Source organism: Propithecus coquereli, unplaced genomic scaffold (genome assembly GCF_000956105.1).
Source record: "Propithecus coquereli isolate 6110/MARCELLA unplaced genomic scaffold, Pcoq_1.0 Scaffold246, whole genome shotgun sequence".
In the NCBI taxonomy this organism is placed as follows: domain Eukaryota; kingdom Metazoa; phylum Chordata; class Mammalia; order Primates; family Indriidae; genus Propithecus; species Propithecus coquereli.
In genome coordinates, this window is record NW_012148019.1 from 1,658,512 (window position 1) to 1,674,327 (window position 15,816).

At 40.6% G+C, this 15,816-nt stretch overlaps 1 protein-coding gene across 1 annotated transcript in view; it reads left to right on the forward strand.

Moving 5' to 3' along the window:
* Positions 1 to 15,816, forward strand: part of FAM20B (family with sequence similarity 20, member B) — a 57,395-nt gene that overhangs the window by 16,796 nt on the left and 24,783 nt on the right. Inside the window, exons 2-4 of the mRNA XM_012646541.1 lie at positions 4,838 to 5,349; positions 10,131 to 10,217; positions 13,531 to 13,640. Coding sequence (XP_012501995.1) covers positions 4,973 to 5,349; positions 10,131 to 10,217; positions 13,531 to 13,640 — 574 coding nt within the window. The 5' untranslated portion in view covers positions 4,838 to 4,972. The remainder of the gene's footprint in view (positions 1 to 4,837; positions 5,350 to 10,130; positions 10,218 to 13,530; positions 13,641 to 15,816) is intronic.

Sequence of the window (15,816 nt, forward strand, 5' to 3'; positions counted from 1 at the left end):
AAAAAAAAAAAAAAAAAAGCATGCGATTTTTGCTGTTGTTTATGCTTTGGTTAAAGTATAAAGGTTAGGCTTTATAGACTGGGTATGCGTAGTTGCCTGAATGTATGGGATTAGCCTTGATTGCTCTACACAGCGTGTGTCTAAGAAGGGCTATAAAGTATGCAAGTGGATTTTTAATAATCATTTATAAATATGACCTAACAATTTATAAATCCAATCTTTATTTACACTTAATTTATTGTTTCCCTCCTCGAGAGGATTGCTTTTAGTCACATGACTTATTTTCCTATGTCCTCTCCTGATATTTTTAATATCCCCCAAAGAGTTAATAGGGGTAGAATAGATGTGAAAATGTTGGGTTTTACTAAGTACCCAAAAATATAGTGGCTTCAGGCAACGATTTGTTATTTCTTACAATTATGTATGCCAGCTGGTCTCACATGTTACTGCCCAAGTGGTGTAGGCTGGGGTCACACATGTGGCTGCCTTCAGCCGGGCCCTCATTTAGCATCACTCCTGTCTGGTGCTTTGGCTGCGGTGCCCAGAATAGCTGGGGGCTGGCTGGGCCTCTCTCCCCATATAGATCACTTGTCATTTGGTAGTCTGGCCTGAGCTGCTTTACGTGGTGGCTGGATCCCAAAAGAGTGAAAGTGGAAGCTGCCAGGTCTCTGAAGGCCTAGTCCCAGAACCGGCACCCAGTCTTTCCGCAGTGTTGTGTTGGTCAAAGCAAGTCACAAAGCCAGCCCAGATTCAGGGGAGGAAAAACAGACTCCACCTCTTGATGGCAGGAATTGGTGGTGTCTATCTTTGTAGACAGTCAACAAAAAACTTAATTAAATTCAAATCTTCCCTCTACTTACACGCACCAAACCCTCTGAGTTTTGCTGAAACCAACAATTACCAAAGAAGAATTTTGTAAAAGGGTCCTTTTAATGCCTACTCAGGATCAAGGACAGGGCGATTGAGTGCATAGGTATAATTCTGTACTAGTTATTTAATACATTCCACTTCCTTTGCCTTAAATTTCTTTTGTTACTAGTCCTCTACATGAAATATTCGTATCAAAAATTTTCCTTGTGGTCCTTACATTCACAAGGCCTGTTATATTCCACTTATATACTAAGAACCTGATTTGGCCATTGAATTAGAAACACAAAAAGTGAAACTTACGCTTACTTTTACTGAAACTCTCACTTTTAGTTGCTGTGAGCAAAGGTTGGGATTTCTTCTCTAAATCACCTCAGAAGTACTAGTGTGAAGTTGTCAGTCGGGGAGGTTCAAGGGCACACTGCAGGTCATGAGCCTGGAACCTCACTCGTGGCTCGTAGGACCCCCAGTAAGGTAGTGTTGAGGCCATGTGTTCTCATGATCTTCAGCAGTCACATACATTGGATTTTGCCAGATGATTTATGGACTTCTGCACCAACATGCTTTTCTGTATATGTTCCTCAGACATCAGCCAGATTTTTGAACAGAGGACTTTACACTAATACTTCACTTTTTTCTGTGGAATCTGTATCTCTTCTCCCGAAACAACTTTATAGTCATAAGTTTGTCCTTATAATATATTTATCAAATAAGTAGGGTGGGGTGTACGTGTGAAGAATGAATGTAAATGAATCTCCATAGCAAGCCCCACGTAGCTGATGGAGCAGAGTGAAACCAGGATTCAAAGTAGGAGAATTCCTTACAAAGGTCTACCTTCCAGAACGCCAGTCTGGCAGTTTATGCCAGCTGTTAGTGTGCAAACTATTTACAAATACACTGTTTGCATTGACTTTTTTATAGTTACCATTTTTTGAGTTGTGTTACTGCCTTGAGTCTATTTGTCCTTTGAGGTAGTTTCTGTTCTATATAACAGAAACATTAAAATAAATGACCATACTATAACTGGACATCGTTACACTTTTGAAGCATTTATAGGAGGAGCTGAGGGTATAAAGTAGTGCAGGCATACTCCTCTGGGAATGCTAGTGAGGTTTTCATGAATAGTTGGAATATACCCTGCAAACTTGCCTTTATTTCCTTAATATCTCAAATGGGGGAATCTTTGTAAAAATCCAGTTTGCAAAGTATAGTATGCTGCTTGTCTCAAATAAGAAAGGAAGATAATATGATATGGAAGCCCTGTCTTGGGTACCCTCTCCTCTCTCAAACGTAAAGGAGTGAAGGGGATCATTCTAAGGGGCCAAGATTCTGAAAGGGAAATAAGAACTTATTATATTATACAAGGCAGAATGTAGTTGGGTACTAGTGGAAAGGAGGGACCAAAAATGGCCTTGAAGATGGGCCTTGAAAGAAGAATTAGACTTTAAACAGGAGGAGATAAGAAGAAAGGGTAAGAGAGGAATTTTGAAGGAGTTCCTGTGTGGAGAATGACAGGGGCAACAAGGGGAGGACCAGAACAAGTTCAGTTGGTCCGTTTTGGTTGAAGATTGGAAGAGGAACAACAAGAGTGATGCCTAGCTTGAAGCCATTTAAGGTAGAGCTTTAATGCCTTGCCAAGGAATTTGTAGAATCAAAGGTGGTTGAGTAATTAGAAAAATGATTTTGGCTGTATTATCCAGGCAGGCTTGGAGAACCTGGAAGCCCAGGTGTCAGTTCTTCCTGTGGTCCAGCAGAAGGTGATGAGCACTGAAGTAAGTTGGTGGCTGTGGAAATGTAAGGCGTGTCCTACTTGTTCTTCGAGGACATGGTGACTAATCGCAAACGTGAAAACTTGTTCAACCTGTTCTTTTAACCTGCCCTGACTTAGAGTTTACGGAGGTAAATAGTGAAATAATGTAACAGTTGAACCCTTTAATTCCCTTAACATGAATTTCTGTCCTAGCCGAGTGGGTGAATTGTTTGCAGGCCTGAATTGATGAATGTGTTCTTCTCAGGCCTATTCAAAAGATAATGAGATTTCGAAACGTTAAAAGCACACAAACGTGGATTGCGAAGAAATTGGACTGTTTGTCTTAACTGAATTTTGGAGCTGCTAGAATGTTCTGTTGCATTGATGATTAAAAACAGAAGCAAAAAACCACAGCCCTAGCTTTTATGCTAAATGTTTGGATATGATATGTTTATAAACCATGAGGAAGGATTTTCTTTATTCTAAATGAATGAGCAACACCATTAGAAGTTTGTGGGTTAACCGGACTTTAGTCCTGAAGACTGTGTTGTAGAAAGTGAAAGCCTGTTAAGTTGACCCCTTTGTGCTAGAATTGTAGTGCGTCTGTAGCTAGTTGCATCGGAGGTGCTGAGGAAGCGATTGCTGATACAGCTGGATTTCCATGTTGCCTTTGTCACTGCCTCTTGAGATGTGTACTGCTGAACAAATAATTGAAAAAGTTGCATGGTTTAGGTCTTGTAGAACTAGCAAAAATCTCTGAAATCTGCTCTCCTGGCACTGCTGTTAATCAGTAGTCAAGGGGAACCGGTTTCACTGAGTTCCACACCAGTCTCGATACCATCACAATTACATTTTAGATGCACTTGAATTGCCTTCGTTTCAGTTGATTGTGTTATCTACTCCCTTCCAGATGATGAAACAAAACAGGTGGCTGGGGGTAATTAGAATTTGAATTTAACTCTCACTTTCTGCTTCCTTCATGAAAATGAACAGGAAAGGAGTGGTTAATCATAGAGAATAAAACTCCAGTTAGCTGGCTCACCACAAGGTGTTGCCCTTTGAATACACGGTTGCTCTAGTGGACTGCTTTTGAATCTGTTTCCAGCTGTTATTAGGGGAGCGGTATCAAGTTTGGGTGTGAGTGTCTCAGCCTAAATCATTTGCCCTATCATTTGTATTGGTTTCATTTCTTGGATGAATGGTTTGAGTTGGTAAATGAATTGGAGAGTGAAGCAGCCCTCTGTTATCCTCTTGTCTTACCTCAGTGCTGTGCCACCTGTAGGCACATGGCAGAGCAAGCCTGTGCGTGTTTTTAAATGGCCTTACAGAGTAGGTAGCAGCCTCTCAGCGTGCAAATGAGATTGGATTGTGTGTTCTTAACACCCTCGCAAAAATCTTGTATTTGGAATCTTTTAGCTTGAGAATTGCCCAGAGTGTGGTCAGCCCCACCCTGGAACCAGCACTTCTTCATGTCTGTTGTATGAATATCCTTGTTATGTGCCTGACCATTCCAGGCTTAGTACTGTTGCTGTAGTGCCAGGTTTCATTAGTTTTCTGGTCATAGTCTACTAATAGTTAGATGATATAGGGACATGTTTTTCCTTTACTTAATTTATCCAGATTTGATTATCCATAGTTTACAGGGATTTTTAATTTTGAAAAATAATCAGTAGGGAACTGATTAAGTGAAAATACGTGTCTGGGTGTTGTATTTAAATATGTGAGCAGCAGGTATGACATGTCCAGGATTGCTGGGTATTTGGATTCAGAGAAAGAGTTATTCTCTTCTGTGCTGTTTGGCATTTTTAGGAGTTCCTGTCTTACAAGGTGTCATAAAATTTATATTTGGATAAGATAAGAACTGGAAAGTTACCAAATACTTGTGGTTTAGGATATTCAAAAGTTCTTTAGGAATTTGGAAAGGTAAAAATGAAAGTTAAGGAATTGTGCATATCTTAATGGTTTGCTTTTGTTGTGTTTTTTCCTCATTGTTTTGGTTATTAGCCATGTATAGCCAGCCAAATGGCTCAGCATCCCAATTAAAACAGTTCTTACTTATTAAGTCCTTTCCCAGACTAGTTAATTTTAAATCATTAGACCTTCTCAAGCTTCTGATTAGCAAGCCTAAAAGGGTAACTAATATATCAGAGGCATGCAAAAGATTTTGTGGTAGAAGGATGGAATTTCTGATCGAATTTTGCTTTGTACTTGGGCTTGCAGGAATCGTGGAAGGCACTTCAGTGAAGAAATGGACCAGTGTGTATAATCATGGAATCTCCTTGCTAACCATCACCACCTTGCTCTCCTTGATAAGTGAGCGAAAGAGTGGGTCGGGGAGAAGGAAAAGAGGTCAACATGAAGCTAAAGCAGCGAGTTGTGCTGTTAGCAATTCTCCTTGTCATCTTTATCTTCACCAAAGTTTTCCTGATTGACAACTTAGATACATCAGCTGCTAACCGGGAGGACCAGAGGGCTTTTCACCGAATGATGACTGGCTTACGGGTGGAGCTGGCACCCAAGCTGGACCACACCTTGCAGTCTCCCTGGGAGATTGCAGCCCAGTGGGTGGTTCCCCGGGAAGTGTACCCTGAAGAGACACCAGAGCTGGGGGCAATCATGCATGCCATGGCCACCAAGAAAATCATTAAAGCTGACGTAGGTTATAAAGGGACACAGCTGAAAGCCTTACTGATTCTTGAAGGAGGACAGAAAGTTGTCTTCAAACCTAAGCGGTAAGTCTTCATCTTGGAAGTGGTGTGTGCTAGTTAGTTGGGCTTTATGTGAGAGTTCATCTCCTTCTGGTAGTCTCTTCAGTAAAATGAGAGGGGTAGACTAGAAGATCTCTGCAGTCTTTTCTAGCACTTAAGTTACTGTGATTCTTTGAGCAGGGGAAATTTACAAGAACATGTTTTAGTTCAGTATAACATTGAACTTTTTTTTTTTTTTTTTTGAGACAAAGTCTTGCTCTGTTGCCCCAGCTGCAGTGCAGTGGTGTCATCTTAGCTCACAGCAACCTCAAACTCCTGGGCTCAAGTGATCCTTCTGTTCAGCCTCCTAAGTAGCTGGGACGACTACAGGTGCGCACCACTGTGCCCAGCTAATTTTTCCATTTTTAGTAGCGACACAGTCTCGCTCTGGCTGGTCTCAAACTCCTGAGCTCAAGCAGTCCTCCCCACCAGAGTGCTAGGATTACAGGTGTGAGCCACCACCCCTGGCCTCTACGTATCTTTTTGTGGCTTGATAGTTCATTTCTTTTTATCCCTGAATAATGTTCCATTGTCTGGATGTACCGTGGTTTGTTTATGCACTCACTCACTGAAGGACATCTTGGTTGCTTCTAAGTTTTGGCACTTGTGAATAAAGCTGCTATAAACACCCCTGTGCGGGTTTTTGTGCAGACATAAATTTCAGCTCATTTAGATTGATATCAGAAGAATAATTGCTGGATTGCGTGGTAAGGGTATGTTTAGTTTTGTAAGAAACTACCAAATTGTCTTCCAAATTGACTTTACTATTTTGCATCCCCACCAGGAGTGAGTGAGAGTTCCTGTTGCTTCGTGTATCATTTTAGTAGGTCTTATGGTTTCTTTCATCTGCTTTAAGCAAAGAGCTGGGCCATTTTAGTTTGTGCACTAAACATTTTTTTTCATTTCTCAGTGGAGCTTTTGAGAGAATTATACCTTTGGATTTCTTTCTGGAGTGGGAGAAGAAACACGGGGAAAAGATGTACAAAATTCAGCTCCCTTTATCGCCCAACTGTCAGTAGATAAAAGGCAGCCAGAAAATGAGTGGATCCCAGAAATGGAAAGGATCTGTGTTTATCTGGAACTGGGAAGTATTGATGATGATGTATTCATGATGTGGAAATTAGGAAAGTTAAAATATACGGCAGACTTTTGGAGAATAGAAAAATCTGATTAGCTGGTAATACGGAAAAAGTATGGTTATGTGGGCCTTGAGATCTAATTCCCATTGAATGCACGCCATTTGCCAGACATTATACTAAATACTTTTGTGTCTGTTAATGCCTTTAACCCTTATAATCAAGTTTAACCTTTGTGGGCAGTTAACTGTCAAGTAACTAATTTGACAAGATCACCTCACATTAATCAGTGGGGCTGGCATTTGAACCCAGATCAGTCAGAGTTGTAGGCAGCTTGTGTTCTGCCATATACATGTAATTCTCTGAGTTTGTTAGCCTTCCTTCAGTGTGATGGTGTGGAGTATTTCATCATCCAAAATTACTAATTTAAGCTGGGTGTTGTGGTGCGTGCCTGTAGTCCCAGCTGCTTGGGAGGCTGAGGCAGGAGGATCGCTTGATCCCAGGAGTTTGAGGCTGCAGTGAGCTATGATTGCACCACTGCACTCCAGCCTGGCTGACAGACTGAGACCCTGACTCTTAAAAAAAAATCACTAATTTAGTTTTGAAGTATGATTCTTGACTTCATAGTTTGTAGTGTGAGAAATTAGAGTATAAGCAGAGTGATGGAGAAAGGCAAACTAAAAACAAAAATTAAATTGGTATAGAAAGAGAAGAGTTACACACATTCAGTGTTTAAACAAGAGGAGATCCTCTCCACACCCACCACTTGTGCACTGGAAAATTGAGGGGGAGATGGGACAGCAGGAAGTGTTAGATGGCAGACACTCCTGGTAGTGCACAGTGTTGGACCAAGTGCTTTGCAGATAGGCCTGGAGTGTTCAACACGGTATAAGCAGAGGGGGCAGAAGCCACACTGATGGGTGGGGGAGGTAGCAACAGATAATACATAAACCTTAGTCACTGCTTGCTTCATCTCATCTCTCTTCCTACCGCTGCAACCTTCCTGTTACCTTCCTCTCCCAGACCATCCTGAAAACCACTTCAGTTCTTCCCTCAGAAGACCCATATTACCGCTGTGCTCCCCAGCTTTAAGATACCAGGGGCTTCCTTTTGCCCAGCAGACAACCCAGCCTCCACAGCCTAATGGTCAAGCCCCTCACAGGCTGGTCCTCCACTTTCTACCCAGCCCTCTCCTCCCTTTGCTCTTCGCTCCTGTCAGACTCCCCAGCCGTCTCCTCCACAGTCCACGTCCACTCCCTGCTCCAGGGCACTCTCCTCCCCCACGCAGCAGGGATTCTTGGTCCCTGCCATAGGTGTTAACTCTCTTAGTCACTGCACACACTGACCTATGCTGCTTTACACTGGGCACTGTCACAGGCTGGGGAGAGTGGGTGTAGGTTGAAGAGCTTGTAGAAATTGACTCTAGTCCCTTAACACCCAGCAAAATGCTGTTCTGACCCCCAGGGCCTCAGGAGCTATTTAATCCTGATGTAAGTGCAAATTAATGTCCTTGGTGAGACTCTGATGTCCTTCACCAAAAGGATAGGAGTGATTTATTGGCAGTTACCGAATGAATTTTGCTGCTCTGTCAGTGACTTAAGATGGATCACTCTCTGCTGAGAGGAAGATCTAAGTTCTTCCTGCTAAGTCAGGACATGCACCTTTCCTTAATAGCCACTGTGGTTTCAGCATTTCTGGAGCCTGGTTATCTTTGTTTTACTCTTAGAAAATACGTACAGTATAGGTAGATGACATGCATAGGAATACAGTGACACTTTCATTTATACATTTTGCCTTACACTATAAAAGTGATTTTTTTTTCAATGTAGCTTTATCCATTCTGGAAGTAAATTGATTTTCACAAGTAAAAACTGTAGTTGTGGTAGAAAAGGAACAAGAAGGCAGGGGCCTGTGATTGGGTGGAAGTGAGTGAGTGATCTTAGAAAGTGCTGGAAGGGACCGTGGAGATCAGCTAGTCCAACTATTCATTTTACAGGTTGGGAAAATGAGATCCGGAATTCTGACTTTGGTGTGTCGCGTAGCCAACACATGAGCTAGGCATTCAGACCTTCTGATTCCAGTGCAGCCCTTTTGTTTTCACTATTATTCCCTTCTCTTTTCCTTCCCTCTCTTCTTCTCCAGCCCATTCCCAAAGTTCTTGGATTCCCTCTAGGGTTTTACATTTAAAGCCAAGTAGGCTTTAGATGTATTGGAGAGCTCTTTAATGTTCACCGAAAGGGATACAGTGCATTTCACCGTCTGTCTTCCCATGGCTCCCCTGAAGTACTGAAAAATAAAGTATCCAAGGCCTTTCCCCCAGCTTTATGGACAGCCTGCACCTGTAGTAGACAGAAAAGTGCTTGAGTCCTGCCAGCTTTTGCCATAGTGGTATTTAAAAATTGACTTTTAATTTAGAAGTAGCCAGTATAAACCTAGGTAGCCTAAATAATCCTTTGCTCTGGGAACAAAGGATTGGGTATATAGACCACGCTAAGGAGAAACTGGTGTCTAACCAGGTGGTGATGCATGGCTGTCTTCTGACACATGCTTCATCACTTCGCTTTGAAGATATGTTTTGTAGAGATGATTTAACTTTATATTCTAAGGTCATTTAAGTTGAAGGTCACTGCCTTTTATACTACTGTTTTCTACTTCCCCATCGCTGTTTCAGCATTGGGGATCCAACTGTCCTTAGTAGAACTGCTCTTCTTTGCTTCAGTCTCAATTTATTTCTATTTCACAGTTCCCTCGTAAAACCTAATAGATTCCTTTTGATTCAGGAAATTCAGGTGACCAATAGAGTAGACATCATAGCTAAATTAAGTATTTTTTCTCCCCTATTAGCAGGTTTAAATTGTATAATGTCTTTTTAAATGATTAGTAGAAAGAAATACGCCAGTTTTCATTATCCTTTGTTATGTTGTGCATATGATATAAAATCATCATAATGCAGTTCGAGGTGAAAGGAACCTTGGAAATTACCTCCTAGTCCAGCCCCTAATACTGTAGGTAAGGAATCTGAGACCCAGAGCAGAGAAGGGTTTTGCTTAAGGTTACTCAGTCAGGTGATGACAGAGCCACACCGACCTCTCACCACCAGTCCAGGATTTCTTCTACTACATTATCATAAACTTAAAAAGAGAGAATAAAATGATTCAAACAACTTTTTTCAAAAACACCTTTGCCTTCTCATTCACAAAATCTGAGGCATATCAGATTGATTTCCCCGAAGAAATGTAAACTTCTCTTGTAAGCCATACCATAGCCATTCTAGTAAACGAAAGTTTTAACTACATTTTTTCTTTCATTTCTTCAGTTGAATAAACATGTTAGTAGACTTTTATTAAGCTCCAACTATTTACTTAATGTGCTGGTGATAAGAAAGGTCCCTGCCTTCCAGAAAACTACCTTATACTTGTACTTAAACTGCATTGAAAGCCCTTTGAGGGGTAAAAATAACAGCTTCCATGTTTATTCTTAGAATAGTTTCTGGGGCAGATAGAGAATTCCAGTTTCCTCATCCACCTCATCTTCACTCCATCTAGCTAACCCACAGTTCTCAGGGCTGACAGAGAAGGTGTCCACAGAGCAGAATCGGGCTTGCTAAAGTTCGCGTTCTACTTCTTGTGCTGAGGTCTCTGGTGCTGATGTAATTCTTGTCTGCATCTGTGCTTCCTGCTCTCTTTGCAGATACAGCCGAGACCACGTGGTGGAAGGGGAACCATATGCCGGCTACGACAGACACAATGCAGAGGTAGCAGCCTTTCATTTGGACAGGTATGTGCAATCCCAATAGTTATGTTAATTTTGTTTCCTTCTAAAAATCTCTCCTGAAGAGGACTCGTGGGCTCTTTCTAAAGGATGCAGTACTAATAACTGACTTGTAACCTATTGTATATAGCTGATTAACTAGTTCCATTAAATTTATATGAGTCCCTCATAATTTGGATGGCACCAGGAATACCAGAGTAAATATTTTAACTCTAGGATTTTTTAAGTCATTTTATTCCTGGCACACTCTCATTATCATGAGTGAAGATATTCTTGGTAAATAAAGTTTGAACTCAAATCCCTGAATCAAATTGGCCATTAATTGGGCCTGGCGGTCCTGTTGTGTTGTTTTGTTTGTGATACTAACTGGTCCCCGTATGCTGGACGCATATAGCATGGATTATATAATGCGTTTTATTGTCCTTTATGCAAAATATGCACAGCTTCAAAAACCAGAATAATTCCAAAAGAAAAATAGTTATGAATTCTAGGTTTATAAGTTAACCAGGAAAATTCATATTTTTTTCAATAGGTTGCTTGTCAGGAATCTTGTAGTTGAACTTAGCTGGTATCCTAAATGCTCTTCTGACCAGCTCTTTTATCAGGGCATATTGACAGAGTTTCAAAGAAATTATTCACAATATTTGTTTAAAAGATGAATCTCTAAGGAAACCAGAAAAAAATTAAGGTGAATTAGGATTTTGTAAGCATAAAAGCAATAATTTAAAAAATCACAAAGAAAAAGTTCAGTAGACTTAACTAAATAAAAAAAAACTAAGTTACATGTCAAGAAACAGCATAAAAATTTAAAAGCAAACTTGGAGAAAATATTTGAATCTAATGTAATCTAAGTATTAATAGCCTTAATATAAGTGTTTATACAAATCTGTATGTATGCCAAAACTCTGGTAGAAAATGGGTTGAGAACACAAGTAGTTAACTGAATAGGAATTCTCAATTGCTAACAAATATTGGGAGAGTTCATTCTCACCAGAAATTTTTTAGAATTCAGATGAAACAATGGTATAATTTTTACCTGATGAAAATGGCAAAGATTAAGAAAAAGATAATACTTTATTGGCAGAAAGACATTGAGATTCATATGCTACTTATGGCATTGTTCATTGGTTCAATCTTTCTGTTAAGAAATCTGGCATTATGTCTCAAAAACCTTAATTAATGTTGAACAAATAACTGCCTTTGAACAAATAACTGCCTTTTAGGCACATACCTAAGATATTTCTAGAAAGTACCCTAGTGCAGTGGTTCCCAACCTTTTTGACACTAAGAATCGGTTTTGTGGAAGGTGGACCGGGCGGTGGGGGCATCGCGGCCTCAGCTCCACCTCAAATCATCAGGCGCTGGAATCTCACGGGGAGCACGCAACCTGGACCCCTCGCATGCACAATTTGCAGTGGGGTTCACACTCTCGTGGCGGGGAGCAGGGCTCGGGCGGTGATGTGAGCAACGGGGAGTGGCTGCGAGTGCAGGTGGGGCTTCGCTAGCTCACTCACCAACCGCCGTTGGTTCCTGGCAGGCCTTGGACAGCACAGGTCCATGGCCTCCAGGGTTGGGGACCACAGCCCTAAAGAAATAATCAAGAATTCAAAGGTACATGTACAACTATGTTAGCTATAGCATTTTCAGTAATGAACAACTGGTCTGCAACCTAAACATCTATTCATATGGAAAAGGTTAAATAAATGTTTACCATACCGTGAATTGTCGTTGCCTCTTTTAAGACCTAGTGGCAGAGTTGGATAAATCCTACTCTTCACTCAGCGGCACACTAGGATCAGGCTTTCCAAGACCTTGTTTGTTTGCCTAGTTTCTCCATCCACAGCCCCCTTTCTGTTTCCTATTTGTTGGATACCAGCAGGGCATGAAGATCCCCATTTCAATACCAACATTTTGTATTATCCAACACACTAATTTTTGTTAATATATCTGTAAAGTGGTATCTCATTGTTATTATGTATTTACTGGCAAAGTTTGTCTTTTCACAGCAGGACGCTGCTGTTCGTTATTTTTAAACTTAGAGTGAAATATTCTTTGTACAGAAATTGTCACTTTTGATGTTAATTAAATATAATGTTTCAGTTGATGACTTGTGCTTTGGAGGTCTTATATTCAAAAATCCTTCCTTACCCCAAAATCTGAAAGATATTCTCTGACCAGTCCCCCGACCTCTTTTGTTAAGTGGCTGCCCTCGCCAGGCTCCAGTGCCACTGTGGTATTGCCACTCGGTGCTAACCCGGCTGATGTCCTTTGACCTGCCAGTGGTCAAGGGGGAGAAAAAATACTTCCTAACCTTCATGGCTTCTGGTACTTTTCTGCTTTGGGTTGCTGTTTCTCCATTATATTCAGATTTAACCACCTTCCCTGGCCTCAGGGAGTTCTCTTGATTTTTGTGTTATTTTGACAAATCAGTTGATCTTGCTTTTGTGGCTTTTTCTAAGATTGGGTTTAGGACAGAATCAGCAGCTCTAAACAATGGATTATTTATTACATAACCATTTTTAAAGGCTTTTGAATGATGTGGGGAAAAGTTCAGTACACAGCATTGAGTAAAAAGCAGATAGAAGCGCGTACAGTATAATCTCAATTGTATGTTTTTACATAACTGTATGTGTTTATATATACATGTAAAGGAAAAAAATGCTTATAGGCCAAAATGTCTGTATCTGTAGTTACTTCCGGGTTGGGGAGTTATGGGTGATCTTTATTTTCTTCATTATAAATTTTCTGTGTGTTCCAAATTCTGCCCCTCCACCTTTGCTTCAGTAAGTGTGTATTTTTTAGCCAGGAAATTTCATTTTTAAAAAAACGAGTGTTTTTACCTATAATGTAGTACTTTTTGATTTATTAGATCTTCATATATGACTATATATGAGTTGTCCTGTGGGTTTATCCTTTTAGATTAATCTGCATAGTTTTTTGTCAATGTGCTATTTTATCCGAAGCTTTGAACCCCTGTATGAGTTTAGGCCCAGTTTTTTTCCTAATGCTTTAAAATTTATTTTTAATTTTTCTTATGAAAAATTTCTAACGAAAGTAGAGAGAATAGTATAATGAACCCATATACCCACTCCCTAGATTTTGCCAGATTTGCCTTATCCTTTTTGCTGGAGTGTACATTAAATTACATGCATCTTGACGTTAAACTCCTAAATATATGTTCCTTTAAAAAATGAGATTTACCTACCTAGCTACAAAACCTGTTTTACACATTACCATGTTTAACCATAATTTTTGAGACTGTTATTTAAAATGCATCCCCAAAGATTTTTCTCTTCTGTTCTTGAACTTTCCAAACCAGGATTCTGGGTTTCCGCCGAGCCCCGTTGGTGGTTGGCAGATTTGTTAATCTGCGAACGGAGATCAAGCCCGTTGCCACGGAGCAACTGTTGAGCACCTTCCTAACTGTAGGTAAGAAGATTATAGAGGACATTTAAGTAGGGGAATAGTTAATAAGTTAAATAGCGTATCATTGAGCAACCTGGTTTGTAACTTTTAGGAATTGAAGAACTCAAGGAAATATAAAAGCAAATCAGATAACCTGTTCTCAGGTTACTCACGAAAATGGATCTAGAGGTAGATGGCAGGAAATTGCAAGTTTCCCCGAGGCTCACTCTGTCTGTGAAGTAGAAAGTGACGTCGTTTACTGATAGTGAAAATAGTTGATAACTTTATTTCCTTCTGCTTGGTCTTACATCTAACTCTCAAACTCATAATTAGGCCCAAATTGGTTATTGTTTGTTTGTGTATCATTGGCTTGGTTGTTTTTTCATATACGTGTGCTTTCTTGGCAACTTTCTCCTGTCTCTTTAGAATTGAGGAAATCTTTTTTTTTTTTTTTTTTTTTTTGAGACAGAGTCTTACTTTTGTTGCCCGGGCTAGAGTGCCGTGGCATCAGGCTAGCTCACAGCAACCTGTATGTATATTACTTCACATGTGAGCAAATATTTCTGAAAGTGGAAGTGCTAGGTCAAAGGGCACGTACATATTAAATTTTGATAGGTATGGCCACATTATATCCACCTATTAAAGGGATCTTGGTTGCTGCCAAGTTTTGGTGTGAACAAAGCTGCAGTAAACATCTATGTGCAGGTTTTTGTGGAGACATAGGCGTGTGATCGCTGGATTGTATGGCGGGAATATGCTTGGTTTTATAAGAAGCTGGCAAACTGTCTTCCAAAACGACTGTACCAGTTTGTATCCCCACCAGCAGTGAATGAGAGTTTCTCTCCTCATCCTCGTCAGCATTTCATGGTGTCATATTCTGGCTTTTGGCCATTCTCATAGGTGTACAGTGGTGTCTCATTGTATTAATTTGCATTTCCCTGATGTCATATGAAGCAGAGCATATTCTCATATGCTCATTTGCCACCTGTGTATCTTTTTTGATGAGTTATTAGATAAAGTCTTTGGCCCATTTTTAGATTAGTTTCGTTTTCTTGTTGAGTTTTAAGAGTTCTTTGTATATTTTGGATATCAGTCCTTTATCAGGTGTGTCTTTTGCAAATATTTTCTCTCAGTGTGTGGCTTTTTCATTCTCGACACTTTTTTTATGTGTTACTATTACTAGATAAGTCAGTATAATAATGGCTGCATTCTGTGTAGCCCTTGCGACTGGACAAAGCCCTTTCACGCTGTTGTTCTGTGAGATCCTCTGAGCAGTAGCGTACACTGAGCACGGGCATGTTACCACGTTTCACTCCTGAGAAAGGAGGGTTAGAAGGGTTAAATGGCTTTCCCAGAGTCACAAAGCTACTAATTGTTAGCCAGGATTCAAACCCAGGTTTTAAGACTCTAGAATCTTTCATCTGCTGATACACTTTTATATTCATTTATCCAACAAAACTTTATTTCACTTCTGTGTGACAGGCCCTGAGCCAAGTGCTAAATACACAGAATGGAACGACCTTTCTGCCTTCAAGGAACTTTGTCTGGCAGGGGAACCAGACATGTACAAAGGGCCTGTGGACTGTCGAGGGCTGGGGAGGTAGCCTAGCAGTTAGGGCCACGGTAATAGTTCATTGGTGAAGGTGATATTTTAACCAAGTCTTAAAGGGATAATAGCAGTCCCCCAGGTAGAAACAGTGGGAAAGAACATTCTAGGTTTGGACTCAACTTTTTTTGTATCATAGACTCCTTTGGTAGTCTGAAGATGCATATGGATCCTATCTCAAAAAAAATGTTTAAATAAATTAAAATACATATGCCGGGGGCAGCAGCTGACACCTGTAATCCTAGCACTCTGTGAGGCCGAGGGAGGAGGATCACTGGAGGTCAGGAGTTCGAGACTGCAGTGAACTGTGATTGTGCCAGTGCACTCTAGCCTGGGGGACAGAGCGAGACTCTGTCTCTAAAAAAAGAAAGGAAGGAAAGAAGCAGGGACAGGGAATAGAAAGATTTAAGAGATATTGAGAATTGGAATGGAAAGAATTTGTTGAACATTCGTGCTGGGAGGGACACTTGAGAGAGGAAAAAAATTAAGAATGACAGCCGGGCGCGGTGGCTCACGCCTGTAATCCTAGCACTCTGGGAGGCCGAGGCGGGCGGATTGTTTGAGCTCAGGAGTTCGAGACCAGCCTGAGCAAGA